At 40.3% G+C, this 25007-nt stretch overlaps 1 protein-coding gene across 11 annotated transcripts in view; it reads left to right on the top strand.

Moving 5' to 3' along the window:
• Tnik (TRAF2 and NCK interacting kinase) overlaps window positions 1-25007 on the top strand; it is a 369052-nt gene that overhangs the window by 318740 nt on the left and 25305 nt on the right. For 8 of the 11 annotated variants that reach the window (XR_007834625.1, XR_007834624.1, XR_007834626.1 and 5 more), the window contains 4 exons: window positions 1150-1173; window positions 6531-6718; window positions 16852-16981; window positions 24772-24936. Coding sequence is in view for 8 of the 11 variants with exons in the window: in XM_051185885.1 (XP_051041842.1) it covers window positions 1150-1173; window positions 6531-6718; window positions 16852-16981; window positions 24772-24936 (507 nt within the window). In the remaining 3 variants the exon portion in view is untranslated. The remainder of the gene's footprint in view (window positions 1-1149; window positions 1174-6530; window positions 6719-16851; window positions 16982-24771; window positions 24937-25007) is intronic. The other 3 variants (XM_051185891.1, XM_051185887.1, XM_051185882.1) reach the window with 1 other exon arrangement.

Genomic DNA, 25007 nt, shown 5'->3' with positions numbered 1-25007 from the left:
CATTGCTGGAACATGAAGGACCCAAGTGTATAAACTGGGGGTTTCAGCATCAGGGGTATAAACTGAGGGCTGACTAAGCCATGATATAGTTGAGGAGACAGTTTCTACTGTAGATATGATGGAGAATACAGCCAGAGGCATGTGGAAGAGTCCAGAGCAGGGAGAGAAAGTACACTGAACATGGCCAGCAGACTGGACTGTGTCACAAGAGTAGGGCAGGGATAATGAGAGGGCAAAGGGAGTGCAGGCAGAAGACCTAGAGAGAGGGGGGCCAAGAGGGGAAGACAAAAGAGAGCATATGGCTGAAATGTCAGCTATATGGGAATAGGAATGGGAAGAAGGCAAGACCATGAGCTGGAGAAGTTTGGGGTAGGAGACAGGTTGAGAAGGGCCATAGGTATCTATGACACTAAGGGAGTCTGGAAGGCTAGTAGACACCATAGATAGCCATTTGTCCCTTCTGGCTGGTGCCTGAGTTTGGGGGTATGCAGTTTCCTTTGGACCTGTGGCAAGAAAGGAAGGAAGAAAGGAATGAAGGGAGAGAGGGGGGAGAGAGGGTGTGAGTGTGAGGGAGGGAGGAAGAAAGAAAGAAAGAAAAACTGAATGAATGAATGAATGAATGATGAATGAATATGGGATATAGTTCAGTGCTCACTCTGCACTCATGAAGCCCTGGATTCGATCCCCAGCACCGCATAAAATTAATATTTTATTTTTATAACACTTTAATATTAGTGTGTAAGAGAATCAGAAGTTCAAAGTTGTCTTTGGCTGAAAAACTGAGTTCAAGGCCAGCCCAGGATACATGAAACTCAAAGAGGAGAGGAGGGGAGGAGAAGGGAGGGGAGGGGAGGGAAGGAGAGAGAGGAGGAAAAAGAGCATGCTGACTCAAAGTAGAAAGTTAATTTAAACATTCTGAGACACTGTCCTTGAATGAATGTCTCTCATTTGCTGCTCTTTTCATCTTAAAATGAGGAGGATGCTAAGCAATAATGAAGGGAAGTTGCATTGCTATGGCTTGAGCTTCTCTTTGTCCATTTGTCTGTGTTAGTTTCCAACTAACAATGCTGATTTTGTGTCTAACCTGCTTCTTTTCTTCTGGCTTTCCCTACCTGTGGACTCTTCTGGACTGGGTCCCTCTTGTCACAGAGCTATAAAAAAGCTATAGATGAGGTCAGTATCGCTTTTTCTTGCTCATGCTTTCACAAGATGTGGCTATGAAACCCATTTCCCGATGTTGACATAGAGGAAAGGAGGCCAGCAGGATTAAGGGAAAAGCCCTGGGATATGCAGCCTTGTTTGGGGAGGAGAGTCCCTTCAACAGAAGCCAGCTCAAGACCCTCAGATGCACCCGTAAAGAGCTTTAGGTCCTTCACTAAGCAAAAGTATTGCTTTCCCAATGTCCCAACTGGGCAAACAAGGGCTATCAGTGTTTTGTTAATGGCATTGTTTCTCCTTCCAGCACTTTCTAATAACAAGCCTGTTTTCAGCGTCCTTGCTAGGACATGGCTTTCAGTGGTTTTTACTAACAAAGCAAAGAGACATAATCCTAGCACGCCTCAAACTTATAGTGTGTGATTTGTGAACAAGGAGCCACTAGGTATTATTAGACTAATGTTGTGGGGCAGTCACAACACCACAAGCAACATAACCCTTCACTACTGGGCTGGGGCAAGGTGAGTGATCTAGTTCCTTATCTGTGGAGACATTGGAGACATTTTTTCTACTAGAAAGGCACATGGCTTTGTCCCTTGTAGATAGCTGAGGATGGCCCCCTCACTGCTGTCAGGCCTGCATGAACACAGCACAGTGCAGTGGTCCCAAACAGGCAGGCCTTGCAGAGTCCCAGATGCATGGAATGTGAGGCTCATGGCTGTAGTTCTGCAAAGTCCATTTTTGGGGAATCATATGGAAAAAGCCTCAGCTTTGGGGATCAGCAAGCCACATTTGAAGTTTGGCTCCCCTCAATGAATGCTCACTAGGATAAGTCTCATAATCTCAGTCAGATTTCTGGGGATAAAAATATCTACCTGCCTTTACCCAGAGATTGTTTAGGGTCCTTAAGGCCGGTGTACAAAGGTATCTTTTAAAGTGGAAAGTAATTCTTCAGATTTGAGCAAGTAGGGAACTTGATTCTGGGAAGCTGTTTTTCACCAAAGCTGTGGCCACTGCACTGTTCATAGTGATTGAGAAAGTCACTGTCCTGGCTAAGGGCTTGCTGTTTACAAAGTAATGTCTCCCACACGTCTACACAAGGGACTATTCATAATCACTCTGCATCATGGCCTAGCTTTTCCCCCATAGTAGTAAGAAGGGTGGAGAGACTATCCCAACTCTATCAGTCACCCAAAGCAGGTAAAGACAGAAAATTTTCTGGTACTGCGTACCTTAGCTGCCAATAAAGTAGTATTAATATGAACAACTTAAGGGTCCAGACATTGGTATCGAGGTGGCTACCATGAGGAAAAGGGCTCTCCTAGGTATCATCTGATTAACCCTGGATGCTCCATACTTTTTGTAAATCACTTCATTTATGTTATGCTCAACTACGCCAGATAGATATGAGGGGGTAGGGCTGGAAAAGTCTAGACTCATAACCAAAAATGTAAGAGATGAAGGGGTAGACAACCTTATGCCAAGATCCCTGGGACTGTGTATCAGATCAAATGCCCTCAGTGAACTGACAGCTCTGACCCTTGGTCACTCAAAACACAGGAAGATGGTCCTGCCTACCCCAGCAGCTCTTGGCCCTAATTGCTACCCTGCTTTTACTTTGGAGCTATTCAGCAAAATCTGAAATCAACTGCACAGCTACTGGCAGCTTATGGATACATGAAAAGGGTAGAGCTAAACATCCTATAATACACAGTGCAGTTCCTCACAGTAAGAGGTCACCTGGGCCACTGTTGGGAAATCTTGACCTCAGCTCTGTCACCCATCTGCATTCCTACCTTTTAATATGACTTTCCTTCTGCAACTGTTTTCCCACTTAGATAGCCCAGAATGAAATTCAAATAAGTCTTTAAATATCTTTTTAAAAACGTATCACATTATTGGTAATTCAGGAGTTTAATCTCTCATAGCATTAAGTTCCAAAAGATGGCAATTAATTTAGCATTACTTTCTAATGCACTGTGACATTTTAGAACACTATTATTTAATACAACTTCTAAAAACAGATACCTTTTACTTTCCCATAACTAATTGTGTGGCATGAAGTCTATGCATGTTTGGGTTAGGTTTTTACCTAACCTAAATAAGAAAAATCTAAAACCACCCATAGATAGGTTGAAAAGTAGTAATAATTAGTAAGCTGGACTCTTATCCTTCAGACGAGTCCACTGAACTAAGTAATGCACCCAGGGTCACACCTTTAGCATTCCTATAAAGGGGAGAAGTGCAACACATAAAAGAAAGACCAGATTAAAATTTGCTAATTATGTTTAATGGCTCAACCAGTTGGAGTAAAATTTGAATCAAGTATATTATTTCAAAAAAATGAAACCTAAATGAGCATATATTGAAATAAGACATTGAAATAAGTTCACTAGAATGAAAAGTTACATCATGAAAATGTTAAGAAATGCTATATCAAACACACCTTTGGGCAGAGCCTTCTACTGTCTTCACATTGGACTGTAGGAAAAAAGAATGAAGTATTTTTGCCCTACCTCTTTTTAGTTACTATGTTCTCAAATATTTTCATGTTAAAAAGCACTTTTATTTCCCCTTTTAATACTTTTTAGCTGCAGGCTTGAGACAGCCAAGCCATAAATTACCATAAAAGGCTCATTATATGGAGGAAATTGGAATTGTCAGAGAATAAAGTGTATGAAAATGCATCCAAACCCAGCAGTGACAATATTACACCATGTCTATTTCCTGCAGCTTTGATATCATCCATTTTCTTCATCATGAGAATATGAAGAACAAAAGTTCAGCTAGCCACAAGGCTGCTGGCGATGGGAGAGTAATTCTCTTTGGGGTATTACTTTTGATTATTCATTATTGCTACCTTGAAATTTTCATTTGTGTTCCACTCTTCAAGCTGCTACCAATTAAACTGAAATAGACTTGCAATTATTTTTAATGTTTCAGAAAAGAGCTTTTTAATAACACAGAAATAAAAGTTCTGATTAAAACCAAAATTATAAAGCAGGTCATAATTTTAAAGTGTTGATAAATACAGTATTTAGAGAATTGCAGGTCATTTTAACAAATTGAACTTTCTCAAAGTTATTATTGGGTTATGGACTTACTAATAACTCTAAATAGATTGGATTTTGAAAATCTCTCTCTTATCTTGTTCTGAACTGTCAGAGATAAAGAAGCCATGCCTGGGGTAAAATGTATCATTAATTTAAATGAGTCATAGTGGTAGTATTATATTTTACTCAGACATTTTGATAGTAGAAACAAAATCCTTTAAACCATATTCTCTCTTTAAATTATAATAACGTGTAGTTTTAAATAATAAATAATGTCTTAAATATTAGTTATATTTTTTGATGGTATTAACCTTATAAAAATCTAAATATGCAATAAATGTGTCTAATTTGTCATTTTTGCTAGTTTGGAAGTTCACCATGTCCTCCTGCTTTCAGAGTCTTGACAAATCTGTCAACAGTTTGTCCCCATTGTGCCCATCTAGCATGTTCTTCATACTCCTTTTGTTTGACAAAGACAAATGTATCGATAGCAATCAAGAGGAAATATGCAGAAGGGTGAAAGCTAGATATTAGCCTTTCCTGGTTTGGGTGCATTTCCTAAGAAATTAGAAATAGATTTGCATAAGATTCTACGTGCATGTGAAGGGTTGCCCCTTTCCCAGTATGTTTTCTTTAAACGTTGTGAAGCCTTTTGGATCCAACTCTATGTCCACTTTCACAGACGGCGGAGACTGGGGTTGTGTGTTTGAGGGAGTGTGCATGTATAGGAAAGCCCCAGAAAGTGTGTTTATGAGTAGAACATGCAGTTGGGATTTCCAGAAGCCTCCCCTTCATGGGGTTCTTAGTGCAGTGGCTTCAGGACGTTATTGCTTTCCATTTGAGACATGAAATTAAAAGGAAATGACTCTGACTTGTTCACTTCAGCTTGAATGTCCTAAATTTCAGTGAAGCACCATGAGTGTTAACCAAAACAGTGGTGCTTGCCATGCAGCCACAGTACAGCAATGCCATGGCATACAGGTGCCTCAAAATTATAATTACCATTAACTCTGCATGCTTCTCATACTTTTTCTTCTAATCAAGCTCAGTTACTTCACATCATTTATGTCACTGAAATTAATCATACATCATGTGAATTGGACAAATACATTTCTGGAATGAAATAAAGAGAGAATATGGCCAATTATTTTTTTGGGAAAAAAAATGTGGGATTTAGTATTTTTCAATGAGTTTCTTTCTCCCTAACCCCCTGTCTCTCGCTGAATGCTCTGATTCCCACATGGGTTCCTAAATAGGGAGAAATGGTAAGACCAATGTCAAATTGCTTTTTCCTCATTTGCATGCTTCGTGCCATGGGCAGTTTAACCCATGCAAAGTAGAGCGGCCATGCTTCTGCAGAACTGCCTCCCTCTGCCTTGCTCTGAAAGCATGTCCATTACAGGTAGTCAGACGTTCAGCACACTGTCTTGCACTATGCCTGGTGACTAAGTTCTGCCTCATCACATCCATAAGGCTAAAGGTTCCATCACACTCATGGAAAACTGGAAAACTATCTCTTCCTTTGGGTGTTTACATATTCATTTCAGCATTTATTGTAAGGGTTTCTACCAGGTGACTGGAATTTAAAATTTAAAAATGAAACACCTGTCGTTCTGGAAGAGAGTTGATTGTTTGTTTGTTTGTTTGTTTGTTTGTTTGTCCTTCCTCTTGATTAACTTATTCCTGTGGCTTAAATTTTCAGTAGCACTAGGGTTTGGGGTGGGCTGTTATTTGATGTGGTACCTTTGTTCTTTGGGGAATGACAACTGCTCTATTCTATGATTGATGCTAGATTTTTGGTCCAGTAGCCCTCATAAGAGAAGAAAGGCCATCATCGGGGCTTTGGACAGGAATTCCATGATTGGGGGACAAATTTTAACCCCATTTATTTTCTCATTCAACTCTGAGGGTGACCAACCTCACCCTCTCAAAATAAAAAGAAAACACAATGTTTGTATGTATCCGCATGCACACAGCACGGCATGCACATATACACAGATGCATAGTCAGTCCTAGTCTAACACACACATGCGCACATGCATAGTCAGTCCCAGTCTAAAACATACATATGCACTTGCAGTCAGTCCTGGTCTAGTCCTGGTTTTGAACTAAGTTTGAATTTATTTCATCTTCTATCTCTTAGCTTCTCCACACCACAAACATCATTTTCTTAGTTCCATACAGTAACTGTGTTTGTCACAGTTCTCTATAGAGCTTCTTTCTTTCTTTTTTCTTGTTGCTTAAGCTGAAGCGATGACTGGCTGGGAGATACAGCTTTGGTTGTAACTACACTTCATGTGCTTACAAACTTTTCTTTTGTAGGATCTGACGGCATTAGCTAAAGAATTACGAGAACTCCGGATTGAAGAAACAAATCGCCCAATGAAGAAAGTGACTGATTACTCCTCCTCCAGTGAGGAATCAGAGAGTAGTGAGGAAGAAGAAGAAGAAGATGGGGAGAGTGAGACACATGATGGGACAGTGGCTGTCAGCGACATCCCCAGACTAATGTAAGAGAGTGTTGTTATTTTGAAATAGAGTCTGTAGCTTGTTCCTGAGCTTGCCCTGATGTCTGTGCTTGAGCTATCCTCCTGCCTCAGCCTCAGGAGTAGCTAGGACTACAGATACATAGCAACATGCCTGGATCTAGACTGTTTGTCAAATGAAGACCAGGAAGGGACTGGGTCTCCAAACCAAAGCAAGAGAAATATCAGCTAAATACAAATCACACATAGGTCACTGACAAAGTGAATTGGCTTTGTGGAAATGGATTCTTATGACAATGTAGTCGTATAAATCTCTCTGTGTATAGACTCAGTCACCTAGAGCAAGTAGAATTTCTACACCTCCTGCCTGTTACAATTGGACTTGCTGTCCTTTCAATGGCTCTTTCTTTTTTCTTTTCATCTCCCAGACAAACAACATTGACAGCAAGACCACTGGCACATGTCTCTCCACCTATAAATAAGAGGATAAGGGCATGGACAGTGAGTGACATTATGAACAGGAGACATATTCCACCTACCACCTTGGCCACCAATAAGCAAAACTGAATGCACATGGCAACAGGTGTTAGCACCAATGAAATCATCAGGCCACAAATAACCATTCAAGGACAGTCTAAGTGTTACTGTGTTTCACTCCATCTTCTTCAGTGACTTTTTTATTTGATTATTTTTATTTTGTATGTGTATGTATGTATGTACATGTGTGTTGGTGTTGACATGCTATACATATGTGCATCTCCATGGTGAGGCCAGAAGTCAACATTGGATGTCATTCTTCAGATGCTATCCACCTTTTTTGAGATAGGTTCCCTCACTGGCCAGGAGCTCACTGACTCTCAAGTCTTTACCTCCTCAGCGTCAGGATTTCAAGCACGCACCACTATACTGGCCTTCATGCTGACATGGCAGGCATTTCACTGACTGAGTCTTCTCTAGGCCTTGATCTTTTCTTCTATCACCAGTGCCTTCATGTACTCTTATCAAATTCTTCAGTCTTATCTTTGTTTTTTTTTTTTTTTTTTTTTTTTTTTTTTTTTTTTTTTTTGTCTCTGTGTATGTCTGCCTAGCTTTCCTGAAATCATACTGGTTTTTATTTTTCTTTCTTCCCTCAGCATGAATAGGAAGCTCAGTGAGTTTTGTTCATTGGAGTAGATTCTTGGATTGGTTGCTCACATCTCATTCTTTTTTGCTTTTATAACTTCTCCCAAAATAAACGAGGTGTCATTACCCTGGGTTGCCATAATCTTGGTGAAAGGTAATGCTAACTTCCCCATCTTCACTCCCATTCCCCTCCATTTCTTTGCACTAGCTATCAGTGTTGATCACCAGAACATACTTACTCTACTGAAAGACTATGTCATAAGAATATAACTATTATCCTGCTCAATAGATACAAGAAGAGAGGGGTGACCAGTCTGCAGAGGTTGCCACCACAAGCAGTTCTGAGAGGCAAATCCAATAGCCATAATTATAAATCTATGCTTCTGTTGGCTATTCAATTATTGACAACTATAAATATGCTAAGATATGACATTTTGAAACAAATTATCTTAAATTGTCTTTTAATAGCAAATAAAAGTGTTCTAGAGGCAAGACTACCAAGGCAGAACATCTCTACAAAACATGCTGATCTTTTCCATTTTCTCTTGATTCAGCATTGTTCAATTCTTCTAATGGATGCTTAAAGTTCTCTCTAAACACTGGGCATAGAACTGCTGGGACAATAGCTGATGATGAAATTAAAGAATTCCCACAATTCCCACTACATGTTAAACACTGTGCTGAAGGAGATGAGGCACTTGGAGAATATGTACTTATATTCTGCCTTTAAAGTTCATACTCTTCTTTAGAGAGATAAATCATATATGGAAGAATGCAAGGTAATCTAATCATTTGGGACAACCAAAGATAATTTGTGGAAAAGTGTTGTATAAAAGAACATTCTAAACCCCTATCATACTTTGTAGCTCTATAAATGATGTCTCCCCTCCACGCTCTAAAGGACAATCTTCTAACATCCCCCAGATAAACCACATTGTGATTCTCTCTGCATCTGCTTATCTGTCCCTTTGGAAATCACCTGTCCACAGCCTAGCCTGCTGTGAAGAACCATCCATTACTGTCCTGCCCTCCCCCTTCTCCATTGCCACTATTATTTCCCCAGTAGCCCTGTTCGACTATAGTATCGAGTCAGGATTGTTGCCATGTTTGTCTCCCTATTTGAACTGTGGAGGTCCCTGAAGATGGGACAGTGACTTGTCCATTTCTCCACTCTGAAAACTTTGTTCTTTGTTGTGTCTGGAAATTGACTTTCCAGTAAATTTCCAAATTGACAAGGAAAATAGCCATGACTCAATCACATCAAGTCTAGTTGGCAGGACCAGACTGCAAATAGCAAGCAGGACTATGGCCCGATCCAAAGGAAAGACATGTATGTAAGTAACATAAATAATAGTCAGAAAGTCAGATAAGAACACAAAATAGGACCAGGTGTGTATGTGTGTGTGTGGGGGGGGTGAGTGTGTGGGTGTGTGTGTATTCCAGTTTGGTCTGAACTATAGATGTATTTTCATGAGCATTTAAAACAGACACAGTCTATTCTCCTCCGACACAAGGCTTATATGCCTTAGATATTTCATACTATTAAAACTCCATTATAAAACAGCTACTTCTGTACAAACGGAATGCTTTGGGGCTACAGTCTCTTTTTACATGTTCCTACCACCTTTATTTTCTTTTGTCGAGATAAACTTTAATGTTTTATGTTATAAATCTTTAGAGAAAATAAAAATACATTGTTCTCAGAAATGGAGGGCCAGGATTTCACACAAGCAGGCATGGATGCCAGTGTTCAAATAAGAGATTGTCCTAGTACAGCTTTATACTATTGCATACCATGTATCTGTAACAGTAGACTTTAAGTAGCTGAGTGCATTTTGCAACACCTCACGGGGGCACAGGGGAATAGCACCAGAGCATAACTAATTACTGATCTAAGAGTTCTAAGAAACTTTTATTATAGGTATGTATATTTATTATATGTATATTATATTATATGTATGTATATCACCAAATATATGATAGACATTGGCTATTCTTATAATCAAGAAAAGAAAAAAGGTTACGTGATAGGAAGAACAAGGTCAGTTTGCATCATGTGGAGCAAGCTGAAGAGGTGCTCTTTGTATCAGTGCTCCACTTGAAGTCCCAATCCAGACTTCAGACAGTAAGATACTGGTTGTAGGTTGACCAGATGGCTCAGTGATTAAGAAACTTCACTACTCTTTCAGAGGATAAAATATAGGTTTGATGTCTACATCCAGTGACTCATTGTAGCCTGTAACTCTGGATGCAACACTGGCCCTTTCCTGCCCTCTGCAGGTACACACACACACATGTGGCATCATACACTCATAAATACACATAAATGAAAATAATTTTTAATAAAAAGGTAAAGACCAGATAGTGACCATATAGTCCTAACACAGTTCATTTTGTCAATCTCACGATGCCATCTAGATGATGAAAGTCACATAGTTTTCTTTTCCTTCCTTCCGTTCTCAGTAAAGTACCACAGTTCCACCCATTGCCCACCTCCTTAGCTTCCTTTTAAGTCCTCTGCACTCCTGTGCCTTTGCATGCTCTGGGGTGACTGTCCATGCTTTATCCCTCAGTCCCTACACACCTTTGCATTCCTGCCACCAATGATTGCCCTAACACAACTCAGCCAAAATCCTATCTTTGGAGCCATAATACCCACCCCACCCCTTTCTTCCTGAAGTTCTGCCCTGTATGGAAGTGGATCTGTAGCACTCCTGTGCTTTTGTGGAGGCTAAGCACTTTAATTGAAGAATCACATGGTACCCAGTTTTTCTATCCTCTACTCTCTGCCAAACCAAGGACCTTTCAGAAAGCAGGTGCCTAAAAAGCATGTATTGAATTGAATTGAATTACATTAAATCAGTACCTCCAGAAACACTTTGACAAATCCAATTAGACGGAGTTATTGTTCCAAACCAGTACTCTAATTACAGAAAATTTCCTGTATTTTTTTCATTTGAATCAATGGTGAGAGTTTATTGCTTGTTTTGATTTGATTTGTCTTTTACAATCTTCATAGGATTTTTGGATAGCTAATTTTTCCTACCCAATCTCTATATTAAGAAAAATTACTTCTAGAACGATGGATAGTTAATACAATAAGAGGTGATATTTATTGTTTTATGCATAGTCACTTTTGGTTTGGTTTTTTTTTTTTTCTTCCCATTATCTTATTGTTAATAAGCATTGCTTTTTTTCCCGGGTTGTTTCAGTTTTATAGGCAAATGTAGGTGGTAAGGGAGCTCATCACACTTTTCACATCTGCACTGCATGTGTTATGTGAATGATCAGCATTGACATGGACTGGTCAGGCTGGCCAAGCCCATTTAGCTTTTACCCTAATGGCCTTCTTTTCTACCATGTTGCATTTAGTTGTCACAACTTTGTAGACTTTCCTTTGCTGGGACAGTTTTTCAGACTATGTTTCTGTTTGGAAACAAGTGTTAAAGATTAATCAGGTATACTGTAGACTGTTCTTCTTTGGGATTCTGAGGTTGCTTAGGTCAGTGCCTTTCCCCATCCCTCTTCACTGAAGTAGTTCAGGTATGACTAAAACAGATTCCTGTGTCACCGTTTACATACTTACTGGAAGCCTTTGGCATCATTTTAAATTTTCAAGTTTTTTACATTTATTTATTTTATTTTATTTTACAAATATGAATGCTTTGCCTGCATGTATGTAGCATAATCATGCCTGGTGGAAATCAGAGGAGTCCCCTAAAACTGGACTTAGGGATCATTGTAAGCTACCACGTGGGCACTGGGAATTGAACTCCAGTCCTCTGAAAAATTTGCAAGTACTAGTAATTGCTGAACCATCTCTTTGGCACCAACCAATCCTGTTTTTTAAGTGTCTAGACCTCAGAATTAATCTTTGCACTGTAAGTTCCTATGACTATCTGAACAGAATTATTTTGCTTTCCCATACTAACCACCAGATTTTCAAAAATTATGTTGGTACATCCTAGTGAATCCAGTGCCAAAGATACCCTTTTAGATATAAGATGGCAGAAACCAGCATTGGTTCTCTAATACATTTAAGCATGCTATCAATTACCTTTATAGCTAGTCACTCATTGATTTACAAAAGATTTGTGCTTTGAGAATCATCAAAACTCTGAATAAAATCCATACCAGGGACACTAAGAACAGCCTTCCAGGTGTGCACTGAACACTCACTCGGTGGCTCTGGAATGTCACACCCATTACAAAACACCAAGGACACACACAGATGAGATCTGATCACTGAAGGACCACGTGTTGATACAGTGGTAAAGATGCTTAGAGGACCATGTAGAAGCAGAGTGGGGAGCCATCCTCTGTATTTTAAAAATGTGTGATCTAGGGGAAGCAGAGAATAAGGAAGCAGACTTGGAAATGGGTCCGACTTAAATCACTGAGGGTTTTGTCATGTAATATGCACAGAGAACAACTATGAGTTAAATGTTGCCAGAGTTAGAAGAGGGTAGGATTTGCTTTAAAAATTCCATTAGAGACAAGGACCCAATAATACCTTTAAGCCATCATAAGGACCTTTAACCCTTAGTCACAGTTGACAGGAAGCTACTGAATGTTGGAAGGAAAAAATAAGCATGGTTAGTTGTGCAGTGAATTTGAAGAAGGCTGCCATTAGTGAAAGAGAGGATGCCAACCTCATTGAGTCACTTTAAAAAAAGAACAGAGAATATTTGAGATGTGTTTAGGAAGCACAACAGGAAGGGCCTAATTGAACATAGGAGGAAATGAAAGGAAAGGGGTCCAGAATGGTTTTAAAGTTACTCATTCAAATAAATACTACATAAAGAAGGTATTACCTCAACTGCCACCCAGTACATAAATATCCAATTGGAAGCAGAAAAAGTAAATGATTGAATAAAGATCTTAGACTTATTTATATATTATTGCAGGATAAATGGTGCTACAAAATGAAGCAGAGTCTCAGAGACCTCTTCCAGTTATGAAGAAAACAGACACAAAGGAATAGGCACAGGATAGCAAAGGAAATGGAAGACCGGAGAAGGGTCAGGGAACAGGAAAAATAAGCGACATAACCTCTGGCCTGCTGTGTTAAAACAGGGTCCTCAACCCCTAAGTGGGAACCATGGGCTGAGCTTGACCCTCTAGAACGGAATGTGTAGGGAGGTGATTGGAATAGGTAGAGAGTCTTGGACATTTTCTGCAATCAAAAGCCATTACATTAGGTTGAATAGAGACAATATAATAGGCAAGAACTTAAAATACTTATATACAAAATGTTCATAATCAAATGATCCTATGTAACAGGGCTATCTTGGGCTAGTAAGAGGTGATGGTTATTGTATTAGAAGCAAATTAACTATGAAATAAACACAGACTGTCTTTAATTTAATCTATAGGGAATATTACTGATTAAAATAATGTAAAATATAACTTGAAACAGTCTAAATTTTGTAACAGTGAGGCAGTGCTGTCCCAGGAAAGTCAAAGTATAAAAATAGACTCAAGCAAAAAAAAAATGTAAGTTAGCTGAAAATACTTAGCAAATATTAAAATGAACAGTGGGCGATGGTTTGCATAGTAATATCTGCTATTGGCTAATAATAGGCACATAAACCTTTTCAGTAAAATTTAAACCTTTAAAATAGATCCAGAAAAAAAAAACTGGACTTGAAAGAAGTAACCACTTAAGCATTTGAAGGAGAATATTGACAAAAGAATCATTGTATTAAGTCATTGCTATGAAATTTACATGGAAAAGAAATGGACCATGAATAGTTATTTTACTAAAGTAATAGCAAAATGAAAAATGGGAAAGGATTAACTGAATGTATAGAGAGTTCACTGAGAATTTTTCTTGCTGGATGTAGGTTTTCAAAACTCATTCTAATGAAGCAGTATCCATATCCATCTTTTCTCTGATTAAAATGTTTGAATAGAATCAGAAAATTATGAAGAATTTAAAAAGAAATGAGACTGTGATAATGGATACGAGAACCTGACAGTGCCAGTGTTCCCCAATCTCAGCCTAAGCCTGTGGTAGTGGCAGAGAATGCTTGATGGACACTTGAGACATTGGTCTATTGGGTTCATGCCATCTTCTCTGAAACAAGAATTTAAATCCCATAAGAAAAGGAACAACATAGATAAGATTAAGTTCCAAAAAATAAGGGAAGAATCTTTTGTTTTGAGATCTACCTGACTTGCCAGTCTATTAATATGCCAAAAATGACCACAACAGTGGCTTTCCCATGTTTTGGAACACTGTTAATACTAATAGCTCCTTTCTGGGGCAGAAACAGTGACTTTGAAAGTAGGCTTTTGAATTTTTTTATCTCAAACATATCAATTCCTATCCATATTTGAGTCCATTCAGTCCTCTGCTCCAAGTGAGAAACTTTGAAATATAGGCCTCCCTGTATATTTTCATATTTGATTTTACCCTCTCTTACATATCCGATTTTACTCTCACTGTACATTTTCATGTCTCACATATATTTTCATATCCAATTTTACCTTCATCATTTTGCTTTTCCATTTTGGATGAGAATCCTTTTTCCACTGCTGGAGTTCGAACTCGGGACTTGAAGCACGCTCAGCTGCTACTCTCATCCTAAGCAAACGTTTCTGGCAGTATGCCTGCTAGCATACTCCTGGTGTATTTCTTGGTTCTTGGAGTGAACATTTTATTACATCTTCAAACTATCTATTTAAGAAATTGCAGGCAGGTCTTGGTGATGGTGGTGGTTGTGTGTGTGTGTTACAGTTTATTTTATTTTTAATTAAAATGTAACTATATTATTTACCCCCTTACCCTTCCCATAGACCCCTCATTCCCTCTTAAATCCATAGTTTCTTTTGCTTGTTAAATATATATGTGAATTAATATATGAATACAGCCTGCTGAGTCTGTCTTGTGTTACTTGTATGATGCTTTTTAGGCTGACCACTTGGTATTAGATAAACAATTAGGTGATTGATCCCTGGGGAAGACTAGTCATCCCTTTAAGCATCCATTAATTGCCTGTATTCTTCATCTAGGAGTGGTGCCCTGTGAGGTTTTCCCTGTTGACACTGGCATGTCCACTGGTGGTGTCTTTTTTTTTTTTTTTTTTTTTTTTTTTTTGAGACAGGATCTCTTATGTAGATCAGGCTAGGTCTTCAAGCGACAGACATCATCAGCCTTTTCCTCTTGAATGCTGGGATTAAAGGCGTGTGCCACCATACCCAGAAATCATTGACAAGTTTTAAATATATAAAAATAATTAAGGGACTAAAGTGATGCATGTTCTCCGAGACATAAATAATTTCTTGATACCACCTCACATTTTAAAGACACATCTTCAACATAACTAATTGCTACAACAGCAGAAAGGAATCTGTAACAACGAAACCATAAACCGTGAAATCCCATAAGTACAGCATCTGCTTGGTTGTTCTCCACTTTCCAAGCTTATAAACCTGACAAATTGGGCGCAAGGGACAGAGAACGCTTAGATTTGTGATCATCTGAGTGGAGCTCAGATGTGACGGTCTTCCCCTTGTTGAGTACTGGCACTTGCTCTGTGTGACACAAGGCACATGGGAAACACCACTGTTTGTGCCTTGGGGTGCAGCATCTTGTCACCACTCCCCATACTGTGTGTTCTGCCCCAATGTGTCTGCTAGCATAGATCTGGTGGTTCCTGAGTGAATATGTCGTTACATCCTCAGAGTATCGCTGTTCTCTAGGAAATACAGACACAGTAGCAAGAGAGATGTTAGGGAAGTGCTGTTAATTACTTTTTTGAGTCTGACAGCCTAGCTCATGGACAACCCACTTGGCTGCCATTATAAATAGCACAAGCCCCCAATCTGTCCAATGATCAGTTTTTAATGTTCTGTGTTACAAACTAGGTATATACTGCCTAGATTGAAAAAAAAACCAACTATTTCATAAGCTTCATATGTATGGGATATCAATTTATATGTATCATGTGAAAATAAATGTGTATATCATATGAATTTTAATGTACTTCCCAGAAACCGCAGGTTACCAAATAAGAAACTCAGGTGTGGGTTACCTCCCTTCAAGTAGTTGATCAGAGGCCCCACCCAAACATTGCTTTTGATTCCCACCACAGCTCAATGGCAAGATCTTTTGTTAAAGACATACTTTTGGTCACAGACCATGGACAAATCAAGTTAGTACCAAACAAAAAGACAAGCATGTGTTCAAACGAAGAAGGGGGAAATGGAGGAATTACAAGCTAAAAATTTCAGGGACCAAAGGTATGGTTCAGTCAGCAAAGTACTTGCCTGCAAGCCTGAGGACCTGGGTTCAATCTCCAGAACCTGTGTGAAAATGCCAGGCATGGTTGCATGTGCTTTTAATCCTAATTATTGACATGAGACAGGAGGATCCCTTAGGCTCCCTGACCAACCAACCCAGCCTAATTGGTGAGTTCCAGGTCAAAAGAGACTGTGTCCCAAAGGAAGGGTTTCTTTAGGAAGAAACCCAACTCCAGCCCCTCCCACATGATATACTGCTTCCCCCCTCATCCCATACTTGCACACACATGAATCTTAAACAAAGGAGTCACAAATGGTAACAGGAACAGTAAAGGCTGGTGGGATTGGACGAGGGTCTTGAGATTGTGTTCTAGACACAATGAAAACAGAGGAATGAGAAGGAGCCAGTCGAGAGCCAAGGAAATAGCAAGAGCAAAGGTAGGCCAGGGTGGCCATTTGTTCGAGAAGGTCATGGGGCTGGGGGACACAGTAGTGCCTCATAAGCCTGGATGCTGACTGCATCAATTTTTTTCCCTTGAGAGCAGGAAGCACTTACAGTCTGAGTTAAGAATAGGGTAAAATATAGGTCAAGATGCTGCAGAAATGGAAACCCCAATCTAAAGTCACTGCAATAATCACACAAATAATATAAATGGCAAATGTTATGCCATGTGCATTTGCAGCAATAAGAAGTGGATATGGACAGGAAATGGTATTTACATTTTGTGGCATTTCATTTAAAATGAGTTTACACCTTGCTGTGTGACTACCGTTCCTTCTCATCTCAGACCAACAGGAGCTCCAGGGAGCAACGAGCAGTACAATGTGGGAATGGTCGGGACACATGGGCTGGAGACTTCACATGCGGACACCTTCGGCAGCAGTATTTCCAGAGAAGGAACCTTGATGATCAGAGAGGTGAGCTGGCATGACAGCCATCAGAGGAAACACAGTCCTTACATGGTTTTTCTACTCAATATTTTACATCGAATCCTTATAGCATATATTGTAAGTATGCTGGCTAGGGGAAGCACCTGTGCTTCTAAGTGATTATGTGATTTTAATTGTCTGCCATCTTCTTTTTTCTGTGTCCTCCAAAGTTTCTGCAGAGTGACTTAATTACATTATGCCCAATTCTTCAACAAGAGCTATGCAAATCAGAGTATAAAATCTGAGCCTGAGGACATAAACCTGGAAGACACAGATGTTCCCAACACTAGGAGAACAGAAATGAAGGCATACTCTTGATAGAAATGGTAGTTTTGTAAGCCTCTTCCTCCATGGTTTCACCCATATGCATTTCATATAAAATGCTCAGTATTTCCAAGAAACTATGCTATCTTTGCATCTCATTAAATTAACATTTGAAAAAACAGTAAGCAACTGGGGCTAGAGAACACAAAAATCAACTAAGACGCATACCTTTGTCATTTATTTTCATCTTTGAATTTTGAGGGATTTTAAATTTTTATTTATTTTTATATGTGTGGGTATTGTGCCTGCATGTATGTCTGTGCACTGGGTGCATGTCTAATGTCTACAGAGGCCAGAAGAGGGTGTTGGGTCCCCTGGGCCTGGGGGTATAGGTAGTTGGGAGCTGCTGGGAATGGAAGCCAGGTCCTCTGGAAGAGCAGCCAGTGCTCTTAATACTGAGTCATCTCTCCAGCCTTTATAAAGGTATTTTGTTTATTAAATCTGAAAACATGATTTCATTTGGTAGGAAGCACATGCTCCCTTTCACCTGTCCTTTCACTGTGTTCCCTGTGGTGGCTTTATCACCCTGAAGTGCCCCAAGAAATTAGAACCCATCTTCTGTTTTCATTGCATGCAAGTTTGAAAAGAAAATGATGGCAAGTAACACTGGGAAATGTTACATCTTTCCCTACATCTGCTTTATCCTCTGTAAAACTTCATAAATGGGTTGCAGAAATAGCTCAGTGGACAAAGTGCTTACCACTCAAGTATGAAGTCAAGAATTTTATATCCCCAGAATACACACACACACACACACACACACACACACACACACACACCAGCCACACAGGCATGTCAGCCACTTGAAATGTCAGCACTCAGGAGTCAGAGACAAGGAATCCCAGGGCGGGCTGGTTACTTAGACTAGCCAGAGTTGAAAAGCTCTGGGTCATGAGAGAGAGCCTGCCACAGCTAACAAAGAGGAGAGAGACCAAGAAAGGTACCCTGCATCAATTTCAGACACGCACACACATATTTCATAAATGATACCATATGCTTTCATGGTGTGATTGACAACATGAAATGGACTACTTAGCAAATTTGGGTATTTAATAAAAGATAATTATTTTATTTCATTATCACCAAAACCTCCAGTCTCCTCTTGCTTCTTATCTAACTCACTGTTTCCTCTAAAGCATAAACAGACAGCATGGTCATTCTCTCTCTTCAAATAGGATAGGATAGGGCTAGGAAACACCATTCACAGACTTTGCTCTCCAGAAAGTCAGAGGGCCTCTTGCTTTAGTAAGGAAGACAGAAAGTGTAGTTTGGAGATGAATAAGGCTTTTGAAGTAAAATTGGCAGTGCAACTATAACTAGACGACTAGCTGGCACAGCAGCTTGCTAGAATTTTATTTTATGCCTGTGTCAGATCTTTCAAGTAGACTTTAAAGAATGCTTTCATGAATGACTGATGAAGAAGGGACTTGGCTGGCAGTGCCAGCATTGTGTGCTGCTGGTGTATAAAACTCCCAGAACCATGCAGGGTTATTTTAATACAGGTAGAGGGTTTCTATCAGAGCTTTACATAAGAGTGTTCTAGAGTGAGTTACTCTAACTCCAAATGAAAACAGCTCAGTCTTTACAGTCAGTATCTCCAGGGAGACATTAGAGCCACACATTGGTTTCTGTTGCCAACCAAACCCAGTGACTTCCCATTGTTCAAAGCTTCCAGAATTAGATGACCACAACCACCAGCACTTTCAAAATCATATGCCTGAAGTTGTGTCTTGCCTGAAGTTGATCTGCTGGGGGACCCTCAGACCATTTTTCCTCTCAGTTTCTAAATTCCACTTTTACCAAGTATAGGTTTTTAATTTTATTTTTATTGTATGTACATGTAAGTATGTGCACATATGTATACATACATGTTGAGGCTAGGGAACTACCTTGGGTGTCTTTCCCCAAGTGTCATTCACATCTTTCTTTATTGAGACAAGGTCTCTCACTGGCCTGGGGGTCACCAAGTAAGGTAAGCTGTATGGCCAGCAAGCCCAGAGGTCACCTGTCTTTGCCTCCCAAGTCTGGAATTCCATCAGTCTTGGGGATTTAACAGGTATTATGGGTTGCAAGACTAGGACTTTATCACCTAAGCCATCTCTTCAGCCCCAAAGGGTGGGGTCTTAATCACACAAACAGCTTTTATCAAGATACAAAAGAGAAAGAGTTTATAGGGAGGTGGTTCATGTGATCAAGGAGGACAAGAAATCTAATGACCTTTGCACCTGTGATAGTATGGCTTCCCAGTGCAGAAGTGGGTAAAGAGGAGATAAGATATCCCAACTCAAGTATTGAGCAGGGACTTGAAGTTGATAAGTCACAAGCTGTGGGAATGGCTCAGTGGATCAAGAGCATTGGTCAGACAAGAATGAGGACCTGGGTCTGAAACACCAGAAGCCATGTATAGTATGCATATGTAATCCCAGTGTTTCTGTGGCAGGGCCAGGAGAAGCCCAGAGACTTGTGGTTCAGCTAGCCTGGACTATACAGCACTGGCCAGCAAGAGACTGTCTAACTGAGCTGAAAGGGGAGACCAACACCTCCCCTTTGACCTCTGTAGGCACACAGTGGCACATGAGCCCACATTCACAAATACACCCACACATGTCACACACAACTTTTATTTTAAACAATTTTCTTCTTCTTCTGCCTTTAGTTCTATTATGGTTCCTCAAGGTTCTTATTAACATAATTTGGGAATGATAATCTACCTACCAACGTCATCAATTCAAACGCTTGTCTCTTTGATGCTCAGAAACAAAGTGACAGACATACCAAGAAATAATGTTTAATCTGTGCACCTTGTGGCTCAGTTAAGTTGGCACTTATAATTAACCATCAAATGAGTGTTATGTTAAAAAAAATTAAAGACACGTGTTTTTTAAAAATAAATTCAGGCTACAGTAAAAAACTAAAATTTCAAAACTTAAATTTTATCTTATTATGACAAGATTTAGCCTATACAATATTGTGAGTTCACTTCCACAGGGTGGCCATCAGGAACTCACCCAATTCATTCTTCTGTGAATAGAAGAGAAAATTCTGGATGACTATATTGGCCATACTATCTGTGATTATATCATGTATGAAGTGTCCCTGTGGTGCATACCCTGGCTGCTATATCTTTCCCCTGTCTCATCTTACACTTCACAGGACCATTTTCTACTCTGCTAGAGTGAGCCACATCAGGTGTTACTGACCATCTTGTCTACCATGGCCTATCTTCTGGAAATGCCATCCTGCCTTCCTCCTTCCCATTCTTTTCTGACTCAGCTTTCCCTTCTGGAAGCATTTCCTGGACCCAGTGGACCTCTGTAGTACATTCCTGAAGCTATTCATGTTCTCTCCAGTATCTATCCACCTACCCAAATGAATGAGAACACTAGTTTGTGCCATGAAGCTTCTTTTTATTATAAATAAAAAGGAAAGACCGCACATTTACAGAGTTTAAGGGGAAAGAGAGGGAGTTGTAGATAACACTCAAAGAGTTAAAATTCACAAACTATGTGTATGCATATTCCATGGTAGGAACTCAAGACAAAATTAGTGGTGTACCTGTGTAGGGGCGCAACCTGAAGCTAAAAAAAGATGGGGCTCCGGTGGCTACCATGTGCACTCTGCTGCCTCCATCTTCTTGCCCTCACCTTTGCTTGCCTCCTCCCTTCTCTGTCATCTCTCCACAGACCTGCTTTCTCCCCCTTCACATACTTGTATTCTCATCTCTTCTCACTCCGAGATCTTCAACATAGCCCAGTTTGGCTGCTGGCAAATATTGGTCTTCATGGTCAATGGTATTGAGAATTTGGTCCTACTTGCCATAGGTTTCCACTCCTGGTTCAATAAGTTATCACAGTAAGAGCTCTCACAATGTAATAGTGCATCCCAGAGCTTCTGGACTCCACCACCACACAGCCTGGGCTTAAAGCCTCAAGAAATGGTAATTGGCTCTCTTGCACTTTTTCCATCTGAAAGCTGGCCCACGGTGCTCCGAAGAGAACCCAATGGCACCTGGTGCTGAGTGTTTAGCACACTACCTGGCATATGCTGGAATACAGAGCTTGTTTGTGCTCATTCTCATGGGGATGGCAAAGCTATCAAAATCAGCGAGGTTGAGATTCTCTTAACAGGTTCAGTTACTTCGTGTTCCCAGGAGAGGGCCCAGCACACAGAAGGCATTTCATAAGAGGATGTCGGTTACACTGAGATAATGACTCAGAAGTGGGTAGATTAAGGGTCACTGCTCCTGACTTTTCAATCTCTGAGAATCATCGCTAGCTAGCCTTTCAAGTTTCTCCCTAATAACCAGCGTATCTTCATCAGTTTCAAGACCTGGGAGAAAATGCCACTGATAGAAGAGAAACTGAAATGTTCTAAAGTGACAAGATGTGATGATTTATGCTTTGGGGGAAATTGGTTGGAGTCGGGGGGGGGATATCAAAAGGCTTTTCAGTACTGAATGGAAGTTGGAAGGAGGGAAAAGCTGTTTAGTAAACATAAAAAGCAAGGACACTGAGATGGATGTGAACTGAGCTCCCGAAGTGTCACTTAGAAGATAAAATGTTCGTCTTCAAGAATATACACCCTTGACGCTCCCAATGAACACTGTGACAAAATGAATTGAGAAAAGGACGCTCACTGGGGCAGCTTGTAGTCCAAGAAACAGATGACACCAAACTTTCCAGTCATTTCTCAAGCTTCCTTATAGGTGAATCACACCTATAAGGATCTTGGGAATGTCGTACACACCAAAGAAGTGGCTATGTGTGATTCCTGACAGAGGAAAGTACAGGCCAGAAGCCATACCCTCTACACACTGTACAGAGTCTGGGGGAAGCCATTCCCTCTACACACTGTACGGAGTCTGGGGGAAGCCGAGTGCTTGCTTTCTCTTAACTCTGACCGAGTGTCTGAGCAAAGCTACTTAAGGAAGGAAGGGCTTGTTTGGCTCAGGGTATGAGGGAATACAGTGTATCATGGTGGAGAAGGCATGGTGGCAGGAAGGTTGGGTGGCTGGTTACATGGAGTCCACAGTCAGGAAACAGAGTGGGGGGGGTGGGGTGGTACTCAACAGACTTTCCTACTCCTTTCCCCCATTGTCTCAGACTGGTCCCCCAGGAGACATTTAGAGTAGGCTTCCTCCAATCAGTCAAAACTCTCTGGAAACCCCCACATAGACCCACCCAGAGATCCTGGCTGATCCCAATTCTAATAGGGTTGATGATGATATTAGATATCATGCTGGGCTGGCTGAAGAAACAGCATGTATTCTTTCCTATGCCAACTCCAGAGAGTGGGGAACATATTTGCCATGTTCCCCGCTGTTCCATGTTAAGCAAACCATTTCATATTGAGTAGGTATTTGGCAATGCTGAGCTAAGAGATGGGGAACAAAAGGAGACAGGGGAGTATGAAAAGGAGGAAGGAAATCATTACTTGGGTCTGCCCTAAGAATTCTTGGTGAACTAGTTACATACTAAATCCAGAGTTTAGAACTATGCACAACAAAGGGCATACTTAGTAATTGGGTAGCCTACAAAACAGGGGGAAATACTCACCAATGTATTTACATCTAGAACATATAAGGAACTCAAAAACCTCAATAGAAAAAATAATAATGATTTTTAAATAGGCAGCAAGCATTTCTTGAAAGAATATATTTAAATGGCTACTGGACACATGGAAAACTAATCAAAATTATTAGTTGTCAAGAAAGAGATCAAAATAAAAACCAAAATAAAAATTAAATTAGAATGGATATCATCCAAAAGACTGAAAGTAACACATTCCAGCAAGGATGTGGAGAGGGGGCCTCTGCATATTCGTGATGTGATGTGGACTTTCCTACTGGGGACTACTGGGGACCTTCCAGGGTAAATAAAATCAATATGTCAAAGAGCCATTTACATCCCTATGTCAGTACAATTCACACCTGCCTGAAAGTGGGAACCACCTAAGCATCCATCATCTTAGAAATAACAAAGAAGCTGTGGTCCCCACCTAAGCGTCCATCACCTTGAAATGATAAAGAATCTGTGGTCTGCACACAAAGTGCAAAGCTGGCTACCCATAAGGAACAGTGAAATCCTGTCATTTATGACAGGATAGATGATGGTATTGGGGATCATTATATCTAGTGAAATAGTGTCACATGATCTTTCTCCTATCTGGAAACTACACAAGCTGAGAACAGGAAAATCCCCCAGAGACTGGGTGGGGCAGAGACTTACAGACATAGAGAATGGTGGACAGGTGAGTGCTAAATTACACTTAGAAAGGAGCAAGGGGGCTTACAAAACTAGGCAATTAGAGGTTTCCTTTTAATTCTTTTGTTCCCTGTATTTAGGGAAGAGGCTGATCTCTGGAAGGGTGAAAACATTTAACTCATGCACTCCTATCAATAACAATTTTAGAGCATATCCATAGAACATAGTTCTGTTCCACTGAATCAACATATGCATTGTAAAGAATCTTCTTAAAGATTCTTTTTGTTTTTAGTTATGTGATATGTGTGTGGGTATGTGCACATGAGTGCAAGTGCCTAGAGTCCAGATGACTTTGGGTCCCCTGGAGCTGAGTTACAGACAATTGTGAGCCACCCACTGTGGATGCTGGGAACTGAACTTGGGCTATTTGCAAGAACAGTTTGTACTCTTAACCCCTTATAATTATAAATTATTTTGAAAGGATGCTTAAGAAGATTGCCATAAACAGTACTTCAAGTCCCATTCCAGTCATGATGACTATCTCTTTCTTGCCTACATCACAAGGTACAGCAGTCATTGCTGATAGGGTGAACACTAGCAAAGAGGAGGATGGAAGTCCCTATTTTCAAATGATCCACTAGGTCATCTCAATGATTTGGGGCTCCTGTCAGATCTGAATAATCATTGTTTTGATTTTATGAATGGCAAAGAGCCCTGTGAGTTGAATAAATAACATCTCTGCATTTTCTTGAAATACAGACTTTGCGGGGGTGGGGAGGGCAGTGGTATTGATATCATTTCTCTCCAGCTTCTTTTCAGCTAGATTTGAACAATTGTGTCTATATAATCTGACAATATAATCTGTAAATACAATTATCTGGTGATACTCACACATATGCACACATGCCACAGAAGAGAAATTTGGAAGATCTTGTTCCTGGCTCTGCCCTTAATTGTGTGGCATCCCTCATACAGTAGCATAAGTCCTGAAAGTCAGTTCAGTACTAAATATTAACAATTCTTAATGTCTTTATTTTCTTAAACAAGGTACCAATTTCAGTATTAACATCCTATACTCCCCAGGAAATCAGTTTGGAGTTCATTGCATCCATGGAGAGGTCTTAATCTGTGTACCATCCTATATTCCCCAGTAGATCAGTTTGGAGCCCATTACATCTAGAATTTGTGGAGTGATATCATTCTTCAGTTTGTCCCCTCTCTCTAACGGGCTCTGTGTGTTATTCCCCTCAGACAGCTGAAGAGAAGAAGAGGGCCGGCCACAGTGACAGTAATGGCTTTGCAGGTCACATCAACCTCCCAGACCTTGTGCAGCAGAGCCATTCCCCAGCTGGAACTCCCACCGAGGGACTAGGTCGTGTCTCCACCCATTCCCAGGAGATGGACTCTGGGACAGAAGTAGGTGCCAGGCAGTAGCCATGAAAGTTCTGTTCTTCGCCATGGGGTTCTACACCTTGATTTAATCGAGA

This window comes from Phodopus roborovskii, unplaced genomic scaffold, assembly GCF_943737965.1.
Source record: "Phodopus roborovskii unplaced genomic scaffold, PHOROB, whole genome shotgun sequence".
NCBI classification, from domain to species: domain Eukaryota; kingdom Metazoa; phylum Chordata; class Mammalia; order Rodentia; family Cricetidae; genus Phodopus; species Phodopus roborovskii.
This window is presented reverse-complemented; position numbering and strand designations above follow the sequence as displayed.